We start from the raw sequence: 23,157 nt of genomic DNA, 5'->3' as shown, positions 1-23,157 counted from the left end.
ACTACTGTTTATTTTTTCTAGTGTATTATTCATTTTAGATATTGTTGTCTTCATTTCTGACCTTTTTTTTTATGGTTTCTGTGTCTTTTTTCATGCTTTTATAGTTCTATGTTTTGAGCATCCTTATAGCCATTTTTAAATAAGTACTTAGCAGTTTCTTTTTTTATTATTAATTTTTAATTTTTTTTTTATTTTTCTGAAGTTGGAAACGGGGAGGCAGTCAGACAGGCTCCCGCATGCGCCCGACTGGGATCCACCTGGCACGCCCACCAGGGGGCGATGCTCTGCCCATCTGAGGCATCGCTCTGCTGCAATCAGAGCCATTCTAGCGCCTGAGGCAGAGGCCACAGAGCCATCCTCAGTGCCTGGGCCAACTTTGCTCCAATGGAGCCTTGGCTGCAGGAGGGGAAGAGAGAGAGAGAGGAAGGAGAGGGGGAGGGGTGGAGAAGCAGATGGGTGCTTCTCCTGTGTGCCTTGGCTGGGAATCAAACCCAGGACTCCCACATGCCAGGCCGATGCTCTACCACTGAGCTAACCGGCCAGGGCCTTTATTATTAATTTTAATGGACTGACATTGGTAAATCAGGGTACATATGTTCAGAGAAGGCATCTCCAAGTTATTTTGATATTTGATTATTTTTCATACCCCTCACCCTAAGTCAAATTGTCTTCTGTCACCTTCTATCTGGTTTTCTTTGTGCCCCTCCCCTCCCCCCACCCCATCCGTCCTTTTATTCCCCCTCCTCCCCCCACCCCAGGTAACCAAAAGGAACCCTCCTGCTCTGCTGGTGGGAATGCAGACTGGTGCAGCCACTGTGGAAAACAGAATGGAGATTCCTCAAAAAATTAAAAATTGAACTGCCTTTTGACCCAGCTATCCCACTTTTAGGAATATACCCTAAGAACACCATAGCACTGTTTGAAAAGAAGAAATGCACCCCCATGTTTATGGCAGCATTGTTCACAATAGCGAAGATCTTATAGCCATTTATTAAAAACTATAGCTGATAAATTGCTTGCTTGCATTTCATTTAGCTATTCTTCTGGAGGTACTTTCTGGTCTTTCATTTTGGGCAGGGTTTTTTTTTTTTCTAATTTTACTTTAGCAGTCTATTTGTGTTTGTTTCTAGATATTAGGTAGATCTGCTTTGACTTACAGTCCTGGTAGAATGACCTTATATAGTAAGTGCCCTGTGGGAACCAGTGGTGCAGTCTCCTTGATTACCTTACTGGGTGCTCCAGGAATGTCCCTTGTGTGGGTTATGTTAGTCCTCTTGTTGTAATTGAGTCTTGGTTATTATTGTCCCACTTGTTCAAGGGTTTAGCATTCAGGCTGGTTAACAGTGTGGATCAACCATGACCACAGTGTATGAGGTCTGTTTCCTGCTGAGATCTCCTTTTGGGTATGTAGCTTTTGAAGATAATTGGATCCACTCTGATGATGTATGCAGATTGCCACTGGATATGCTGGTTTTGTGGCCTCTTGGCAAGGATTCTGATGTTGCCTGTTTGATTCTTCCAATGTCAGATGTTGCCTGTGACTGGCCCTGGGCAACATGTTTAGAGCTACAATCCATAGTTTGTGGTTGAATCAGCAGGGCTTGGATGTGCATGGGAAGGACCAAGCTGCACAAGGCCAGCTTTACCAATACCAAGCTCAGGGGTAGGTCCCCTAGATCCACCCCCACCTGCCTCAGTCTGTCAGCTGTTTGTTAGGCTCAGTCACTGAAAGAGCCTGTGGCTGTACTCTAGTTGCATGAAGTATATTCTCAGTGAGTAACCAAGTTGGGATAAGTGGTGTTCACCAGATCATACAGGTTCTCACTTGGTGCCAGTGCTTGGTCTGAGGCCACTCTATAAATATCACGGGTATACCAAGTGTTGTTGCCACTCACTGGGTCTTTGCACACCTTTGTGGTGTGGCAACATCTTAGATAAATTCTCAGCAGATTTTATCAGGCCCAAACAGACCAAGATTTAGACCTTTGAAAGGAGGGCTCTGTACCTGTTGGGAAAAGTCTTCCCCATCCCACAGCACAGAATTCAGTATGTCTCCGATTCTACCCAGAGCCCATATTAACAAGGCAGTGAAACTGTGAGTTGGGAGGGTGAGGCTAGTAGATCTCCTGTGAGTTGGGATGCAAATGTTTGGATCACGGTAAATTCGGGGAATTGCTCCCATCCCGTAGGCACACAGATGAGTTACTGACAGCCCCTGAGTCTGCCCAGAACTTGCCTAGGCAGCTGGCTCCGTAGAAAGGCACAGCCCTGCAGTGTAAGATGACAGGGTATCCAGAAGGTGGGCCATTGCTTTTCCCCAGCTGATGCCATCTGGAGGCCTGGGGTGTTTTAGAGGAACTCAGCCCAGGGATCCTAGTGGCTATCCCCTCAGCTTTCTCCTCAAAGCCACAAACCCCAGTCTGTCCTCACACTTTCAAATATTTTTGTCTGACATTATTATATGTGATTAAATAGCCATTGTTTTTTATCTTGCAATATAGCTGAAGAAGAGCTTATACTAAAATAGAAGTTTTACTTCTCTTTGTTTCTTGTTTTTGTGGTTATACTACCATAATTCCTTTAATCTATATTTACCTTGTGGGAAAAAACAATCCAGTAGTCTATTTTGTGAAAGTTACTTTAACTAAAACTTAATGAAAATGTATAAATCTACCTATCTAATGATATAAACTCTAACAAATCACTAAACTGAAATAGAACTGTAATAATATCAATAATAAAATGCCACTGCTGCAAACCTACCATTTTATAGAACTCAAAACATCTTTCCCCAAAACATCTCTGGTGCTATATGCATGCATCACACAATCTTGTGAAAGCACTGGTAGTAAACCATATATTCATATTAGCAAAACTTAATTTTTTTCTTTGTGTTTTTTTGTAAAATATTGTGATATGCTGAAGTTGCTTCCCATTCTCATCTGGACATCTTCTGGTGGCACACGAATGCGCTGCTTTAAAGATCCCTGCTGCACAGTGCTGCCAGTTTAATTTTCTTGTGAATTAATTTAATAATACTCCTCCCCTGCTAGGAATATGTAATGGCTTTTCATCATCCAGTGAATAAAATTCAAACTCTTTAGCCTTTTAATGAAAGGCTTGCTTGATTTGGCTGTAACCTGACTTTCCTGTCTCATTTAATGCTCAACCTCATTTACTCTGTATTCTGGCCAAACTAAACTGTACCCTTTTCAAATGTGGCTACTTCTTTGCATTCTGTCATAGGATAAATTTCCCAGGAAAATGTAAAGACTCTGAGATGGAAGTGTGCCAGAAGGAGGTTATTGTAACACACTATTGGACAAAATACCTGGAAGGAGTGCGAGACTCATAACCAACACCCCCTCTGCCCCTCTACACGGGGAGCCATCACTGAGATGGCTCTTTGGAATTGGTCTGCATTGAGACAAGAAGGCCAGACCTTTTTTCAAGGGCATGACCCAGTCATTGGATGTTAGCTAGTTTCAGTGAAGTTAAGCACCACAGCATCCACTACATATCCTTTGTCCTGTGTCTTGAATCTGTCCTTGGCCTGAGATCTCTTCCATGACATTCAGCGTTTCTTCAATCCTATTCGTTCTTTAAGGCCCAGTTCAAATTTCCTGATTCATTAACTCTTTCTTAATCTATTGATACTAACTCAAGGTAGAACTGTCTCTTCTTTTAAAGCCTAACAACATGTTGTGGGATTGCATTCATTTGTTTATTGATACCATTTGAAAGTACTTACTATGTGAATTAATTATACATTAGTTACTTTAAGCATTCAGTTACTGAAAGGACTTATAGCACTCAAATAGTTTATACTTATTGGACAATTTTATTTCAAGCAAAAAGCACAATAGAGCAACAGCAGGAAAAGGGTACTATTGAATGGAGTTTGCAAAATTCAGACTCAGGCTTCTTTGTTCTGCCACTACTGGGTCCCATAGGATATCCCTTGTCTCTAGGTCTTAAACCACCCCCAGTGTGAGTGTGAAACATACTGGTATAGGAACCAAAATCTGCTGGCAGTCAGGTTTCCTTCCAGTGAGCTGGTCACATAGGCATATTACAATTACATGGTTAAACTTGGCCATTAAAAATTGCTACACTCCACTGAAATCAGATGTTAGTAAAGGCAAATATTATTAAATTATTATTACTAAGTCTAATTCTTTTTTATAATAAATAAATTTTTATTAATTTTAATAGGGTGACATCAATAAATCAGGGTACATATATTCAAAGAAAACATGTCCAGGTTATCTTGTCATTCAATTATGTTGCATACCCATCACCCAAAGTCAGATTGTCCTCCATCACCTTCTATCTAGTTTTCTTTGTGTCCCTCCCCTTCCCCTCCCCCTCTCCTTCCTTCAAATCAACTATTATTATTAAGCACTGTTGACAGGCTGATATGTTCTGAACTCAAAAACTTATAGGTTCAAAACATTATATCGCTTTAGTTAATACACTTAATCTTTATTATTCCTGGATCTGAGTTTCCATATTTGCCTGTTCACTAAAATTTATTTGTAACCCCAAATCAATACTCATTATTCTTTCACAATCATTCATAGACTTAAACACAGCAGTATAAAATTTGAGTTGCCTTATGAGCATGTCCAGCTGAGACTGAACAAGGTGATGATGTGCTGTCTTGTTTCAGCTCCTATGCATTGCTGAATAGGGAACAGGGGTGGTAGAGCGGTAGTGCACTGTTGTGCTAGAAACTCCCGCTCCTGGACAGTTGAAGAGGGCTTTAATTACAGCTGTAGCCCCTGCTAGTGAGGTGTCCTCAGGTCACTTAACCTCAGAAAATTGTTTTCTCTTTTGTAAAATAAATAACAAAGAATCTACTAAAAATTGCTTTTAAGGGTTTAAAATTATAATTTGTAACTATGTTAAATATGTATATATGTGTGGGTCTGTATTTCCTTAGGGCAAGGATCTATGTTTCCTAATTCAATGTTTGTAATGATTTTATAGAACAGAACTGCAGTGAATAATGACAATCAATTGTATTGGCCAGGTTCTACATAGCTCAGTGATAAGTATGTAGTCAATCCAGATCAACTGAGATTTATGCATGCCTAAACTATGTAAAGCACTTTCACATAGATTTTATGATGGCTATGAAGACATTATTTTTAAAAAAAACAACAACAAAGTCTTTCCCTTGAATAAGAATGTCAGCAGGGTGGCGGTGGAAGGGCTAGATTCAACAATAAAACAAATCAAGGTAGAAAATGAACAGGTGATATTTTAAAAAGACAACACAATGCCTGACTGGTGGTGATGCAATGAATTGAGTGTTGATCTGGGACACTGAGGACACAGGTTTAAAGCTCCGAGGTACTGGCTTGAACATGGGTTCACCAGCTTGAACGCAGGGTCACCAGCTTGAGTGGCAGATTATCAATATGATCCCATGGTCACTGGCTTAAAGCCCAAAGTTGCTGGCTTGAGTCCAAGGTTGCTGGCTTGAGCAAGGGGTCACTGGCTCAGCTTGAACTACCCCCTGCTCTACTGTCAAGGCATGCATGAGAAGCAATCAATGAACAACTAAAGTGAGGCAACTACAAGTTGATGCTTCTTATCTTTCTCCCTTCCTGTCTGTCTCTCTCCTTCTATATCTCTCACTTAAAAAAAAAAAATATATATATATATATATTAAAAAATAAAAAAGACTATACATAAAACTGGGAGGTGGATGGATTGAGCAAAAAAGGACAAAAAATAAGAAAAAAGCTTATGGACATGTATAACAGTGTGGTGATTGCTGAGGGAGGGGGCGGTACAGGAGGGCATAGGGGGATAAATGGTGATGGACGAAGACTTGACTTGGGGTAAACACACAATATGGGGTACAGATAAGTGTTGTAGAATTGGGCACCTAACACCTGTAGAGTTATGTTATCCAGTGTCACCCCAATAAAATTAATTTTGAAAAAGGCTGTGTAAAGTCAGAAGTCACTGACTTCCTGCTGAGTCTCACCTCCCAATCCATCATGTATCTATTGACCACATGTCACATTATAACCTACATTAAAACCATTTTTATGTGACTTATTCCTTTACAATATTGTAGCTATTTGGAAGCAATGACTGGATTGCATGTGTCTTTAAATTTTCATAACATTTAACACAAAAACGTATACTTTGTAGATACCCAGTGAATGTTTGTTGTTTGAAAGATTGATGAATAGAGCCACCCATTGTGAATTATCTAATTCCTAGACACTCTTTATAATCATCTCTTTGGTCTGGGTCACTCTGTAAGAAACTAACTGATAAACCAGAAATTATGATGAATTAATGTGAGATAATATATTTCCATTTGTTTTTTTAAGTACTATTTATCTTTCACTCAGTGCGATAACACATGCTTTAACACAAAGGGGAAATAATGGAGGAATTTGTGAGCTAGTACCTCCACTAACTTCGAAGTCAAGTCTGCTGAGCAAGGTTTTTCTGACCTCATTATTTTAATGTATTTATTATAAAACATTTCAAACGTACAGAAAAATACTGAGAATTCCATAACAAAAGTGTGTGTGTGTGTGTGTATGTGTGTGTTATCGCTAACACTATCAAATACTAAGATATGTACAGCTTAGTTAATGGCTGGTTTTTAAGGTTTCACCACAGGTTATCCATCTTAGGTGCCAATTAGTTAATTGTGTGAATTAATTAATTGATAGCTAGAACTAATTTCATTCTCTTTACTCCTTACCCAAGGATGACAAATATCTTGTTAATATATATTTATGTGTCTGTGAATAATACGGTATATAGTATTATTTTACATATTTTAAGCTTTATTTAAGAGTATTTTACTACACCTAATATCCTGCAACTTACTTTATTAAAAAATTTGGTATTTATTAATGTTGACATATTTAGGTTGAGGTTCTTTATTTTCGCTGGAGTACAGAATTCCAATTTGTGAATATATCATAATTCATTTATCACTAGCTATTAGTGGACATTTAAGCTATTCCAAAGTGAGAATTTTTTTGGATATCCATTATTTCAACACAAACAACCAAATCACTGCATTCAGTGTAAAATTAAAAAGATAAAAAAATGTACAGAATAAAATTTAAACTTTAAATAAGAAAAGGGTATACTATTTAAATTTCTCTATTTCTATGAAATTGTCAGAGTATTTACCTTTGGAAGAAACCTAAAATACTCTTACAATTAAGTTTTAAATTTATCAGGATCAATTTTATTTTTAAGTGCTAATTGTAGAGTGAAAAATTATATCATGTGCAGTGATCAAGAAGATGACCTTTCAATCAAATGCCATTGGGCTCCTGGATCTGCTATTGATCAGCTAATCAGCTGAGAGACCATGGCCAAGGTGTCTATCTTCTTTAACTCTTAGTTCTTTGTGAGTAAAAAGGAGGTAATTATTGGACCCATATTATAAGGTTGTGGTAAATGAGATGTAAATGCCTAAAAACTTAAGGATTTGGTACATACTAAGGAAGCATTAATAAATAAGAAAAATATATCTGTACACTGCTCACAAAAATTAAGAGATATTTTATCACTTTATATTTATTTTGGAGATATCCCCTAATTTTTGTGAGCAGTATGTATCTTTAATTTCAGTTACTTAAACATACTATATTGTCACATTACACTTGGGTGACTATTACTATTATAGCAACTTCTGAAAAATCTTTGGGGTCAATACTATAGTTTTCCATTTTAAGCCCATGAGAAATGAGAATTTTTTGTAACCTCAGAAGTTGAACAGTATTAGAATTTGCAAATTCACCATAGCATGCAGAATTTGGACCCTTCACAATGAGTGCTAAGTAGAACATCAGTGGGAAATAAGAACTCCTTTATTTTGAACACGATGAAGGATTTGTAAATACAAAAAGTGTTATTTTGTTAATAACCAAAAGTACATTTTATTAATTAATGAAATACAAAGTGTATAAAGAAGACCTTTTAGAAAATGTTGTACTTGAAAATTATAATAAATGGTGACAGAGACTTACTTTGAAGGCCTCACCCCAGGTTCTTTATTTTTTTAGGGTAAATAGAGTCCTTTTTAACACCTAAGCTTTACCAGGAAAGACTCAGATTTGCTGTGGCCCACCCAGATCTACACAAGAATAAGCATAATACACTCCAAACAGAAGTGGGTTTGTGTAGTGCTGGGATGGGAATGGGATGGCTCTAAGCCTGTCTTTTGTATGTTAATGTGCTTTCACAGTGAAGGTATGCGAATTAACACAGACTGAAGTACCTAATTTTGAAGAAAGACATTTATCTCCTTATTGCCCTCTGTGATGGATTGTTCAGAGCTAAAGGAATACCAGGCTTGCACCAAATCTCTTGCTGCCCTCGGTTTTTACAATCTCCTTTTCAATAACACAGAGTCAGGCAGCCTCACTGCCCGGCCAGCACTTCTTCAGGAATCTCGCTATAATATGACAGAAGCGTCTGTAATACAGTAATATCAACACTCTTATTTCCAAAGTAAGCAGTTTAAAAGGTTGCTTGAATAAGAAAAGACAAATTTGTCAAGTTGTATGCTATTTGCAGTTAATGTAGGGTTACACTGTACTGAACGTTACATTATACTCTAACGCATTTTAAGTTGAACTGAGTAAATAGTGTTAGATGTTTGATCAGTGTTAATATGCAAGATGCCATGATTAGGTATGATTGTTCTAAACTACCAAATGGTCTCTTTTTTTTTTGTATTCTTTCTTTGGTTTCTAACAGATAGTGAGAACAAAATTTGTAATTTAAAGTGTATTGACTTTGACTCAGAAAGTTTCACATTGCAAATTTATTGATATCTTAAGTGTATAACTATGACAAAAAACTATCTGCAAATAAATTATGCCAACTTCTGGGTTTTTTTTTCAAATTGTGTCTAAAACTGCTTTGTCTTTCAAATTTTAGAACCTTAAATTCTAAAATTTAAGGTTTAGGTTTAGATTTTAAACCTTAAATTTTAGGCAGATATGAACTGTAGCTTATAATTTTAGGCAGATATTTGAGAAAGAGCAAAGAGGTTTACATTGTTGGGTAGTTGTACTTAAATGATCATGGCTCAACTAACAGTAATTTTCTTGTTATAACATTAGCTTTGTTTTTACTACATGGCATGAGATTGGGAACCACTTTTTGTTTGTTTTTTTCTTTAATATGTGCATTCATTCTTGCAGATTTTATGTTTTACTAATTCTTTACCAGTCTATTTTTTGAAAAAGGTTTTCTGCTATTGAATTCTAATTTTGAGTGTGTACTGATTGTGTGGTTTGTTGAAGTGATTAAAAACTATTAATGAAGGGGAAATTTTGCAAATAACTTTTGTTTTAAAAATATTGGACTCTGTAATGCTCTTGAAACGATGTATTTTGACAAGGCCTGCTTCCACTTAAAAGTGCGTAAAGTTGGCAGGCTAGTTTCTTCATCTGATAGGCATTTTATTTGTCATGTAATATCAAACCATAATTTTTTGTAGTACTATTTAACTTACTTGACTCTAGCCACTATTCATGTTTCCCATAGCTTGTGAAACATCTAGTTATCACTCTGTCTATTTTTGCTTGTTTGTACTAATGATTTGTTTTTATTTTCTCTAGGATATAGACCTTCAGCTAACTGAATTTGATTTGTAAGAGGGAAATCTACAGTCAATGGCCACTCTTACCACATTGCTACTATGGAAAACAGAATGGTCAGTAGAATATGATCTGATAAATAGTGATGATTGAAGACCCTACTTTGATACATGTGAAATTAATGGGAGCTACTGAATGCAGGAAGATCTTGAGCTTTTCTCGACAAGCTCACCTTTAAAAAGTAGGAGGTATATTCTACCATTATAAAGTCTTTCTCAAGGGGATACAAATACTTTTACCTCACTGGAACGAGTCAACTAGACAACTGATGTTGGACCATGGCACTGCCCAGATGCAAGTGGCCAAATTATGTTTGGAGAGCAGCAATGGCATGCTTGGTACACAAGGGGCTGGGGGCCTCACTGACTCTCTGTATGTTGGGATATTTGCTTCAGACGGCACATGTGCTCTCCCAAAAACTGGATGATGCTGATCCGCTGGTGACTACGAACTTCGGCAAAATAAGAGGGATTAAGAAAGAACTCAATAATGAAATTTTGGGGCCTGTTATTCAGTTTCTTGGGGTTCCATATGCAGCACCGCCAACAGGGGAACATCGTTTTCAGCCTCCAGAACCACCATCTCCTTGGTCAGATATCAGGAATGCCACTCAGTTTGCCCCTGTGTGTCCCCAGAATATCATTGATGGCCGATTGCCAGAAGTCATGCTTCCTGTATGGTTTACTAATAACTTGGATGTGGTTTCATCATATGTACAAGACCAGAGTGAAGATTGCCTATATTTAAATATATATGTTCCAACTGAGGATGGTGAGTTTACTACAGGAAAAACAGGGAGATATGTTTATATATATATTTTCTATTCTAAATTTTAACAATATTAATTCATTTGTACTGGTAGCATGCATGGCTTTTCCTGTTGGCATGTAGACATATTTTACATGCGTGCATGCTGCTCTTTTTGTTTATGTGTGTTGGTGTTCCTGTTCTTATTTTTTTCCTGTGCCTACTCATTTTCTTTCCTCCACAGCACGTATATTTAGGTAGAAATGGGTTCTAATTTCCATTTCCTACCAAATGACTTCTGAGAAGATGCATCAACATTTCTCCATTGCATGTGCAGGCTCAACAAATTGGGGATCTTCTGCACTCAGTAAAAACAGGAGTGTATTATTAAGTCAGATAGTGGTGTTGCATGTTACGGCGGTCTGTGATGGAGCGCCATGTTATTTTCTAGTCTTCTATTCATTTTTCAGTAAAAAGAATATCCAAGGAATGTGCCAGAAAACCCGGCAAGAAAATATGTAGAAAAGGAGGTATGTATAAAAGTGGAAATAAATGGAAAAAGCTTGCAGAGGAAGAACAAGATATTCTTCTAAGGATGATTTGCTGTTGTTGGAAAGTGAATGGTTAGATGATATGTGGAATTTAATGAAGCCTGTCAAGGAATAGGAAGATGGTGAAAGAGAGCTCTAGCTGAGTAGATACCATTTACAAAGCTCATGGTGGTGCTTGTGTTTTGGTGCTGGTAGCTAGCATCCACAAAGGTTGACTCTCTGCTTTGAGTCTGTGTATCGAAGAAAAGATACTTAGACTATTACATCGCCTGTAAGGAACCTAAATGATGTTTCCTTTCCAACTGGTCAACTTTTGATCTCTGAACTCTTTTCTACAGATAGAGATTTCTGTTCCTCTTAAAAATTGATAAATTACATTATAGACTTAGTTTTTTGTTTGATTATTCTTTGTTCCTTCTGAATACCTTATGACTTTTCTCATGTAAGGATAAATTTGACATAAATATCAGGCAATTACTATTATTAGGTCTGGTATTTCCTCCCACCTTTTTTATTTTCAGTTACTCTTCCAGAAAACGATGAGATTTTGCAGATTTTTATACTAAATATTTACAGTCTTAAAATTACTTTAACATTTTTATATTTATGTTAAACATTTTAAAACATGGGGAAGAACATAATTCAGAAGCTACAATTAAATCAACCTTCAAATCATCCTCTAGCCAGACTGAGCAAATGTAGACTCTGACAGCTGCAAGCTTGCACTGAATGTAACTTGTCCGCACTTCATTTTATATAACATTCAGTAAATCACTCGTAGGAGAGCATGATTTTCTATGACAGTAAATCATCTAAGTGTTATTTTGACCTTATTCATAACTTTGTAGAATTTCCAATCTTCATACAGAAGTCATATTAATATTCTAGTGCTGTACATTCTATCTCTCTGTGCACTTCTAATCTTCTGGCTGGACCAAGTCAGATTTCATTACGACATCCTTGTGGGGTGGGGAGTAACTAAACTGTTCCGTTTTACCGGGATTGCATTACATGGAATAAGATTCATATAACAAAATTCTTGATTGATGATCAGAAATATTTGCATTAAATTGAACTTCGTTGTATTTTGTTTTTGTTTTTATGTCTTTGGTTGCACTGGTAGAATGGGATTCAACTTTTACTATTGATACTATGGTTTGGGTTACAACTGCGGTATACTTAAGAAGGTGGATAGGGAGGTAACAAAGAAAGGTATTTTAAATAACTAAAATAAAATCTCTTGTTTTTTCTCAAATGAAGAAAAACTGCAGTAATTTACATCCCTTCAGGTAATGTATAATTCTGCAGCGGTTATTAATATGCAGCTTATCAAGTATGTGTAATTAGCTAAGTGACTTTCACCTCTTATCACAAAGATGTTAATTCACAAAGTCATAAATAAAGATGTTATTGAAAAATGCATAAATAAAGCATAATACATAAAACTATCAACAATCAAAAAAATGATAAGGACATCAAAAGATAAGCTAGTATGTGCAAAAGTGACCTTTCTTCTCACACAACTTCAGAGGGAAATGGATTCATTAGAAAATTCTTTTTCATTGTTCTTTGAACTGTTGGTTCTATCTGCTTTATGACTGTTGGCAAAGAGGTATATAGGCTGTGTGATTTACTTTGGCAAATTTTGAATTAATTTATAATTAGCCCGAGGACAAAATCTATAGATCATTACCTTAGTCTGTGTGGTTTACAATCCACATCTATTGTATTTTTATAGTAAGCATTCTAAAAAAAAAAATGTATTTCACGTTTGTATTTATTATATCCTCTTAACATTAAATAAGTTCTACTCATAGTTGTCTGTATATCATCCCAACATCTAAATGGTAAAGAATTTAAATTTTATATTCTACATAGTCTTTATAAAATAAACAAAGCTAAGTTTTAAAAACTATAGAAATAGTTATATTGCTTTTATCTAGATGATAATAAAATTCTACCTTATTATTTTTTAATTGTATGTGGTCACTTGAAGAGGCAGATGGGCCCCATCCCTGTGCCAAGTGTACCATAATCTGTGCATACTACAGCCATTCAAAAGTATTTTTAATTGCCCATTATAAGACATTCACTATTCAAGGGAGCTAGTAATGAATGAAACAAAAATTCCTCTTCCCATAGAACTTATATTCAACCAACTTTACAAAGAACATTCTTTTGCCCTTTAGCTTGTATAGAAGAAAATTTTCTTCTTTCAAGAGCTGCTTTGCCATAGTTTTTAATTAGAGCTTTTATAATATTTTCTGTTTAATTGAAGAAAACCAAATTTTATCAATAGGCTACCTTTCATTTAAAACAAGTCCCAGTTGCACTTTTTAATCTATCTTTTTTATATTTCCCACGAGAGTTTTAGCCATATGTTAATTACTCTCTAGATATTTCTTCATGGTTTTATTGTAAAATTGAAAGAAAAGGAGATTTAAAATGAGATGAATGTCAACCTTGGCCAAATGGGCTGATAACATGTGATAGAAACGAGGATTTACACAGGGAGGACAGACATAATTTATTACAAAAGCTTTATGAGAAAAATGTATTACTATTCTTATTATACAAATAAGAAAGTAGGTTATGAGTTATGTGTTTAGACTCAGTTTCTACTGCGAGTAAATGTTCGAGTCATATTTAGCTCTGGTTCTTTCTTATATTTGATGTGTTTCCATTGTGTTAAATTTCTTCCTGCTGATATTTTCTACAGTGGAAGCTTGTATATCTCTACCATCTTACCCTGGCTTTGTCCCTTCTTTTGCACATTTAAATATATTGTGAATGGATTTTGTTCTATCAGTTGTCTCATTTTAAGACAGATTTAATGCTCACCTCAATTGAATTGGGTCAGCCAATGTTAGCAACTGGTTTTTAGAAAATGCCTTCTGTACTCATTTTAGTGAGTACTTTTAAATAGTATGCATGCTTTTCTACTGTCTAGACCAAGATCTCAACACAGTGTGCTGGCTGCCATCAGAAGTAGCTTTAATTTGCTCAGGTTCATTTTACTTCTCTAGTTTGCTCTCTTGTGAGAGTTGGCATTAATAATACAATGGTCAAAATGGGGCAGTAAACATGAGAGGGAGGAGCTAAAGACCTATGGTATCCCATTGGGTCAGAAAAATTAACTGGGTCATGGATACACTACAATTGTGTAACTTTGTATTTCTCCAGCATTTTGACTGTTATTTGCATAGTTCTTTTGAGTTAAATGTAGAATTAATTTTTATTAGTTTAATGACAAGGCATTATTATTTTCATTTACCCAGAAAATAAGAATCTCTATAAATGACTTTGATACAATTCTTGACGCACTGAGCATTTTAATCTAGATTTTCATAAGTATTCTGCTTTTGTATACTATGTATAGTAATATTTACCCGAGATAATATTGAATTCATTCAAAAGTCTTTCTCACAGATTTAGGCTTTATTTAGTTGTTTATTGAGCATAGAGGTTTTCCCATAATTAATTATGTATAACAGTGACTCTTACTACTGCTAGTGTGTTTAAGATTTTAAAAGGAGATTATATCCTAGAATGCTATTCTTCCTGGCTTATTTATTTTTTTTAACTAACTTATTTAACAAATATTTATTAAGCACTTACTCTGTGCCAATTAGATTACTGCTCTAGATCCCAGAGATAAATCAGAAGACAAACAAACAAATGAAAAGCAAACCAAAAAGAAATTCTTGTTTTTCTGGATCTTACATGTTGGTGAATGGAGACAATAAACAACTAAATTTAAAAGGTGTAAGAAGATGAAAAGTAAACAGAGTAAGGAGGTCCAGGAGTGCTGGTGTGGAGGGGGAGGGTAATTTTAAATACAATAATGAGTTTAGTCTTCATTGGGATGGAGATGAAGTAGGTTTCTGGGGAAAGAGTTAGTGCAAAGGCATTAAGGTGAGAGTCTGTCTTGTGTATCTAAGGAACAACATCTAGTAGTAAGTACATCTGGGAAGTGTAGAAAGAGAGAGGCAATGAGATTCAGATGATCTGACATCATATTAAAGAGATTATTCTGAGTGATGCATTAAGAGTAGACTGAGTCCCTGAAAAAACCAGATCTGACATCAATTAAGGTAGAAAAAAAAATACAAGATAGAATGGTTTAGGACAGGTTAAGGTACAGTAGAAAGATGATGTTTAGGACATTGTGAAATTCACATAACTCTTAGGCATCTAATGGTAGAGATCAAGGAACCAATTTAAAGTTTAGGAGTGAGGCCTTGGTGGAGATATAAATTTGGGAGTTGTTGTGATATAGAAGATTTAAAGTCATGGGTCTGATTGAGAGTAAAAGGAATTGAATGAAAATAAAATAAATAAACATCAAAGGCTAAGCAATGGGACATTCCAACATGAAGAGGTCTGGGAGAAGAAAGGGCAATGAAGACTGGAAAGTGTTGTATGTTGAAATGGGAGGTGAACCAGTTTATTTTTTGTTGTTGTCCTGGAAGCTAAGCAAAAAACATGTATTAAAATAATCACAGTGATCAACTTTGCCACATGAACTTTTGTGAGGCACCACGGGACTGACAGACTGAGTGGATTTAAGAAAGAATGGGAGATTTGGAGTCACTGAGCATAATATAACCATTTTAAGAGGTTTGGCTATTTAAAAAAGCAGAAAAGCCTGACTAGGTGGTGGCACAGTGGATAAAGCATCGGACTGGGACTCAGAGGAACCAGGTTCAAAACCCCGATGTCACTGGATTGAGCGCAGGCTCATCTGGTTTAAGCACAGCTCACCAGCTTGAACCTAAGTTCGCTGGCTTGAGTAAGGGGTCACTCACTCTGCTGTAGCCCCTTGGTCAAGGCACATATGAGAAAGCAATCAATGAACAACTAAAGTGCTGCAAGAAGAATTGATGCTTTTCATTTCTATCCCCTCCTGTCTATCTGTCCCTATCTGTCCCTCTTGCTGACCTTTGCTCTGACTCTGTCAAAATAAAAAAAATACTATTTTTTCTCTTTTCCTCCCCACCCCCAGTGGTGTTATAAGTAGTTTAGGAAATGACAAACTTCAAAAGTCACTTTAGTGTGGGAGGTGAGTTGGGCAGCTGAGTGAAAAAGGTGAAGGGATTAAGAAGTACAAATTGGCAGTTACAAAATAGTCACAGGATGTAAAGTACAGCACAGGGAATATAGTCAATAATATTGCAATAACTAAGTATGCTGTCAGATGGGTACTAGTCTCATAAGGGTCTTCACTTTGTAAGTTATATAAATAGCTAACCACTATGCTGTACACTTGAAACTAATATAATATTGAAACAACTATAATTGAAAATCAGTGTTTAAAAAGTTATACCAGTATAAAGAGGGGTATCTATCCTACATTAGTGGGATATAAAAATGAGATGCATCAACATAGATAAAAGTGAAATGGCAACCTGGGGTGACAGAAGATGATTTGACTTTGGATGATGGGTTCACAATGCAATCACCAGTTCAAATGCTATAGAAATGTTCACCTGAAATCTATGTACTCTTATTGATCAATGTCACTCCATTACATTTAATTCCATAAGAAAAGAGAAAAAAAATTAGTAGTAACAATCATAAATGGATTCTGGATTTGATAATCCTAAACCCTAGACTAGATGTGGAAGCATACCTTTTGCTCATAAATCTTTACATAGCTCTTTATAAGTAGACAGAGAACTTTATATAATGCTTCCTATATCGGTTTCCTAGGGCTGCTGGGACAAATGGCCACAAACCATGTGGCTTCAGAAGGAAGAGGTGTATTCTCTCACAGTCTGTAGTGGAAAAGTCTAAAGCAAAGATGTGCAGGGTTGGTGTTTCTGGAGACTGAGGAGGAGAAATCCCCTTCCTGCCTTTCTCCCAGCTCAGGCCCTTGCCCACAGTCTGCGGCTGGCCTTCACCTACAGTTGCGTTACTTCCGTCTTTATCTCTGTTGTCACGTGCTTCTTCCCTGTGTGTCTCCCAGTGTCTCTGTGTCGTCACATGACCTTCCTATAAGGACACTAGTCATAGGACTTATCGTTACCTTAATCCAGTATGACCTCATCTGAATTACATTTTCAAAGCCCCTGTTTCTAAATAAGGTCATTCTATTGCTTTGCTAGGGATGCCCTAACAAAGTAACATAAATGACATGGCTTAAACAGCAGAAAATGTCTGTCTTATAGTTGTGAGACAGGAAGTCTGAGATGAAGGTGCCATCTGGGTTGGTTCCCACTGAGGGCTATTTGGAAGAATCAGTTCTAGGTCTTTCCTTGGCTTCTCTCTGTGGTTTTTCACACAGCACTGTCCTTGTGGGCCTATCTCTATTCAAATTACCCCTCTTTACGTGGACACTGGTCATATTGGGTTAGGGCCCAGTGTAATGACCTCATTTCAAATAATTATATCTGGCCCTGGCCGGTTGGCTCAGCAGTAGAGCATTGGGCCGGCGTGCAGGAGTCCCGGGTTTGATTCCCAGTCAGGGCACACAGTAGAAGCGCCCATCTGCTTCTCCACTCTTCCCCCTCTCCTTCCTCTCTGTCTCTCTCTTCCCCTCCCGCAGCCAAGGCTCCATTGCCTCAGGCGCTAGAATGGCTCTGATTGTGGCAGGGCAACGCCCCAGAGGGGCAGAGTATCGCCCCCTGGTGGGCGTGCTGGGTGGATCCCGGTCGGGTGCTTGCGGGAGTGTATCTGTCTGCCTCCCCGTTTCCAGCTTCGGAAAAATGAAGAAAAAAAAAAGAAAAAAAAATTATATCTGTAAAGACCCCATTTCTAAATAAGGTTATGTTCTGAGGTACTCAGGTTAGGACATAAACATGAACTTGGAGTTCACACAGTTTAGTCATGTTCTGAGGTTCCACTGGACATGAGTTCTCAGGACAAGCAGCACACTTTCACTTTTTCAAACCAAATCCCAGAAAAGATTTCAAAATGGTGCTATCATAATACCCATTTTATAACTTGAAAATTAATTGCTTATTGAATTTAAATACTTGGTTGCCTGCTGCTAGTTAGGAGTTTCAAATCAAAAGTCAAATTTTATGTCATATTCAGTCTTTCAAACAGATGTAGATTCTCTCTGTTCTCCTGGAGAAGTTTCTTTAATTTGTTTATAAGTATTTTTCTGTCAGGATAGAATACTATGCATTAGTCTAAATACTTTTAAATATTCAAGTATTTAACTCTGTGTAGACAAAACAATTTAGATTTTTTTTTACCTTTCCCTCAATTTTAAGTGTTTTATCCAGCTGGTTACTTACGTGCAAACATAGTTTTAGTTAAAATTAAGATTCTACCGATTTAAAACTGTAGTAGCACTAATTCTCATTGCAGTTTCATTTGTCATATTTAAGCAATTAGACAAAGTTTTTTTAAAAATAATTTTTAATTGAAGATCAATTTCTTTGTTTACTGTAACCCCATTAATGTGGTATCTATGTAATGATAGCATTAGAGCAATTTAATTATAGCCCATTATTTTCATGAAAGCATGCAAAATTCAGCTTTAAACAATGACAAAAAACCCCATAATAACAGAAGCTGGGATTATTGCAACTATAATTATAGTTTTCAAAAGTAGAAAATCTTATTAGTCAACAACAGCCTTGATTTTTTCCTCCTCTTTCAGGTGTGAAGGGAGAAAACTTCATTTTCCCCTCTATCCCTTTTCTTAGAGGTAGGAACTTTGAAGCAGTTATGCCAAAAAGAAATGATACATTGTCTCCTACTCTTAAGAAGATAATACAAAAACTCCTTAGTTCTCTTTTTTTTCTCTTACAAAAGAGTTCCTGTTCTATTTTCCCAGAAAGCTCCCTGTAAAGCCAGGAGCCACGGCCACCATTACAGCCGCCTGGCCCATGCAGGTTCGCATTTGACTCGGACAGACAGTAATGAAACAATGGAGCCAAGAACTGGTGGGCCATTAGCTTTAATCCTAGCTTGCACCTGGCAGACAAGAAATACACACAGTGGGAAAACACTTCCCTTTCCATTCAAGACTCCCAAAGCCACTGACTTATCTGATATTCCTAGAATCAAAGGTTTCTAACCTCAGGAGCCTTATTCACTTTATTCCCATCTCCTTCTCTCTGCACAAACTGCACAAACTGGCTTCTCCCTCAGCACTCCACCATCCATGTTTCTCCTGGCCTCCTCCATGTGGCCTTTCTCTGCTCTCCTTTCTCTGCTCTCTCCTCTAATGCTAATCTCAGGAACCAAGAGAGAGTAAGCTCCCAGTCAGCCCCATTTTATAGTGTAGAAATCAAAACCTTTAATCCAATATACAAATAAGGAAGTCTCTGATACAAAGTCACTTAGGGTGGGAAAGTCTTAGTCTTAAAACTAAGCCTCAGGGCAGGTGTCGGGAACCTATGGCTTGCGAGCTAGATGTGGCTCTTTTGATGGCTGCATCTGGCTCGCAGACAAATCTTTAATAAAAAAAAAATAACGTTAACAATATAAAACATTTTCATGTATTACAATCCATTCATTTCCTACCTCTCATGTTCATGGTTGTGGGTGGCTGGAGCCAATCGCAGCTGTCCTCCGGGACAACACCAAATTTTTATTGGATAATGCGTAACATACACGAGTTGTTGTATGGCTTTCACTGAATTATATTTTAAAATATGTGGCGTTCATGGCTCTCTCAGCCAAAAAGGTTCCTGACCCCTGCCTTAGGGTATAACAACCCTGCCTGCTTACAGCCTGTCCCCCACACCCAATGTAAACTATAAGCGAGCAAACATATATATCATATTTACAAACTTATTTGACCAATACTCAGATTCTTCTTGTAGAATCTTCTTTCTAGGTTACTCAAAGTGGAAGTGGAAGAGGGAACACATAGAACAGGGGTCCCCAAACTTTTCACACTGTCCCTCAGACCGTTGGAGGGCCGGACCATAAAAAAAACCAATCCCTATGCACACTGCACATATCTTATTTTAAAGTAAAAAATCAAAACAGGAACAAATACAATATTTAAAATAAAGAACAAGTAAGTTTAAATCAACAAACTGATCAATATTTCAATGGGAACTATGGGCCTGCTTTTGGCTAATGAGATGGTCAATGTCCAGTTCCATATTTGTCACTGCTAGCCGTAACAAGTGATATGACGCGCTTCTGGAGCTGTGATGCGTGCGTCCCACGTCACCAGAAGTAGTACTGTATGTGAGCGATGCTGTGCTTTGCTGTGTTGCCACATACAGTGCTCCTCTCACTGACTACCAATGAAAGAGGTGACCTCACGGAAGTGCAGCAGGGGCCGGATAAATGGCCTCAGGGGGCCACATGTGGCCCGTGGGCCGTAGTTTTGCGACCCCTGACATACATGATAATTGTGCTGAACAGGTATAAGCAGAGGATGAGTGGAACCCTGCTAAATATTAAGAAGCATTTGTAAATAGAGCTGCTCCTGAGAAAGGAGGAGGGAGCCCTGGGTAGAGTTATTAAGAATATACACACCCCATCTGGTTAGGATTCCTAGGCCTTGTAAGAATATGTATGCCCTCATGGAAGAGTCTTTGGAAAGAGGAATGCCTAGAGCTAAGGTCAATCTCCACACCAGCTAAGTTCCCAATCACCGTCTTCCTCAGCTCACCATCTTTGTAGACAGGGAGCAGGTGGCCTCAGTTTGCAGCTCTAAGCTTTCATCAAGATGTTGGTCAAATAAGTTTTTAAATATGATATATGTTTGCTTGCTTATAGTTTGCATTGAGTGTAGGGGACAGGCTGTAAACAGACTGGGTTGTTATAATATAAGGCTTAGTTTTAAGACTAAGCTTTTCCCCACACCCTTGACTGATTGCATGATGTGGGGTGGTGCACTCTCATGAGGAATCCCATTATGCCTCAGATAAGTGACTTTGTATCAGAGACTTCCCTGTTTGTATATTGGATTAAAGGTTTTGATTTCTATACTATAAAGTGGGGCAGACCGGGAGCTTGCTCTCTTGGTTTCTGCTATCACCATTGCAGGGGCCTCCCTGATCCCTTGCCCTTCATGGGAAAAGCAGAAAACCTGCTTTTTTTTTTTTTTTTTTTTTTTTTCCTTGTCTTCTCTTGTGGTTTGCCTGACTTGGTGAGACATCAATAACAGAATGACCCAGCATCCTCCCACTCTGCCATTTTTTTACTATCTGCCCGAATCCAATGGGAACCTGCATGTGATTGGCCACGATGGTGGCTCCTGGCCATACAAGGGGGAAAGAGAATCAGTGATTTTTAAAAAGTTTGGAAATCATTTATTGAAAGGATTAATCTCATTTCAATGAAAACTGATATTTCTATAAATTTGGGTTCTGAAGACAAAAGTTTTTCTATAATGGCCATTTAAAATATTTTGTATTCCAACTCTCTCTGAAAGGCCAGGAATGAAATATTTTGTTGTTGGTTTTTATTTTTTAAAGATATTTGGCCACCTATTCAAGTAACAAAGAGCATTTTGAGTTAAAACGTAATAATCATATATCCCTGAAGAGTGTATACTGGTGCCTCAGATTATCATTAAATGAATTCTTTGATAATCACAGTAATGCCTTCCTGTCTTCCTTCCTTCCTTCCTTCCTTCCTTCCTTCCTTCCTTCCTTCCTTCCTTCCTTCTTTCCTTCCTTCCTTTTTTCCTTCTTTCCCTCATTATTATTCTTATTATTGTTATTATTCTTATAGTTATTGGTTTTGCTCTCTTTTGTGTTCTGTGTCCAAAAGACATTGCAAATCCTTATATGGCTGTGCCTTCTCTCTCTCAGCTGGGGCCTCCTGTGGGCAAAGTCCCCATGTCCCACATCATTGAGGCTCTGTTAGGCAGTGTTGGGTAGATAAAATATATTATGCTCACTTTGTTAAAGATGACACGGCCGACATGGAAGCCTGTCTCCCAGGTGATGATATTAGTTGCCCTTATGCTTGGAATGGGCGTAATTATATTAATGTGTGTTGGGGCGGGTTGTGGGTAGGCAGAATCCTTGTAGCCTGGGGCTTGTTTTTTTTTTTTGTTGTTGTTGTTGGTTTTTTTTTTTTTTTTTTTTTTGTATTTTTCTGAAGCTGGAAACGGGGAGAGACAGTCAGACAAACTCCCGCATGCGCGCGACCGGGATCCACCCGGCACGCCCACCAGGGGGCGATGCTCTGCCCCTCTGGGGCTTCGCTCTGCCGTGACCAGAGCCACTCTAGTGCCTGGGGCAGAGGCCAAGGAGCCATCCCCAGTGCCTGGGCCATCTTTGCTCCAATGGAACCTTGGCTGCGGGAGGGGAAGAGAGAGACAGAGAGGAGGGAGGGGGAGGGTGGAGAAGCAAATGGGCGCTTCTCCTATGTGCCCTGGCCGGGAATCAAACCCCGGTCCCCCGCACACCAGGCCGACGCTCTACTGCTGAGCCAACCGGCCAGGGCCTGGGGCTTGGTTTTAAGACTAAACCTTTCCCACCTTTTTTGATTTGGGGTGGACTTTATATCAGAGACTTTCCTATTTTGTATATTGCATGAAAGGTTTTGATTTTTGCACTGTAAAGTGGAGCAGACCAGGAGCTTGCTCTCTCTCGGTTTCTGAGATTAGCATTAGAGCAGAGAGCAGGTTGGAGAGCAGAGTAAGGCCACATGGAGGAGAGGAGAGGCAGCCAAGAAGGTGGAGTGCTAAAAGAGAAGCCAGTTAGTGCAGAGTTTGTGTAGAGACTGCACAAAGGAGAATGAGGCTAGTGAGCTAGAAACCTTTGATTCTAGGAAACTCAGATAAGTCAGTAGCTTTGAGAGCGCTGAATGAGTGGGTTTTGGAGCCCAGTGTGTGTTTTTACTTGCCTGCCAGGTGCAAGCTAGGATTAAAGATAATGGCCCACCAGTTCATGGCTCTGTTGTTTCATTACCGTCTGTCTGAATCCAGTGAGAACCTGCATGGGCCAGGCTGCTGTGATGGTAACCGGGGATACTGGCTTTACAGGTGGGGTGTATTTTTTGCCCTCACAGAGCTTGCTTTGCACTGATAGCCTGCTATTAACAAGAAATAGGACATTTTTGTTGGCCAAGTCAAGTAAATATAAGCCTGATTTGTATTAAAATCTCAAAACAAAATGAGTGAATGGCTATTTCTATGAAAAAAGGGGGGAAAAAGATAATGATGCTGACATTTGGCACTGTATTTTCTATAATAAAACATTTAATTCAATTTTTAAATGTGTATGGAACACAAAATATGCACGTAAGAATAAAACACATCA

General features: G+C 37.9%; 1 protein-coding gene across 4 annotated transcripts in view; it reads left to right on the top strand.

Moving 5' to 3' along the window:
* Window positions 1–23,157, top strand: part of NLGN1 (neuroligin 1) — a 999,306-nt gene that overhangs the window by 199,299 nt on the left and 776,850 nt on the right. For 3 of the 4 annotated variants that reach the window (XM_066241521.1, XM_066241519.1, XM_066241522.1), the window contains exons 2-3: window positions 9,627–10,436; window positions 10,883–10,942. In XM_066241521.1, the coding sequence (XP_066097618.1) occupies window positions 9,944–10,436; window positions 10,883–10,942 (553 nt within the window). In that variant the 5' untranslated portion in view covers window positions 9,627–9,943. The remainder of the gene's footprint in view (window positions 1–9,626; window positions 10,437–10,882; window positions 10,943–23,157) is intronic. The other variant, XM_066241523.1, reaches the window with a different exon arrangement.

Source organism: Saccopteryx bilineata, chromosome 8 (genome assembly GCF_036850765.1).
Source record: "Saccopteryx bilineata isolate mSacBil1 chromosome 8, mSacBil1_pri_phased_curated, whole genome shotgun sequence".
Taxonomy (NCBI): domain Eukaryota; kingdom Metazoa; phylum Chordata; class Mammalia; order Chiroptera; family Emballonuridae; genus Saccopteryx; species Saccopteryx bilineata.
The sequence above is the reverse complement of the archived record's forward strand: the minus strand, read 5'-3'. Positions and strand labels throughout refer to the sequence as shown.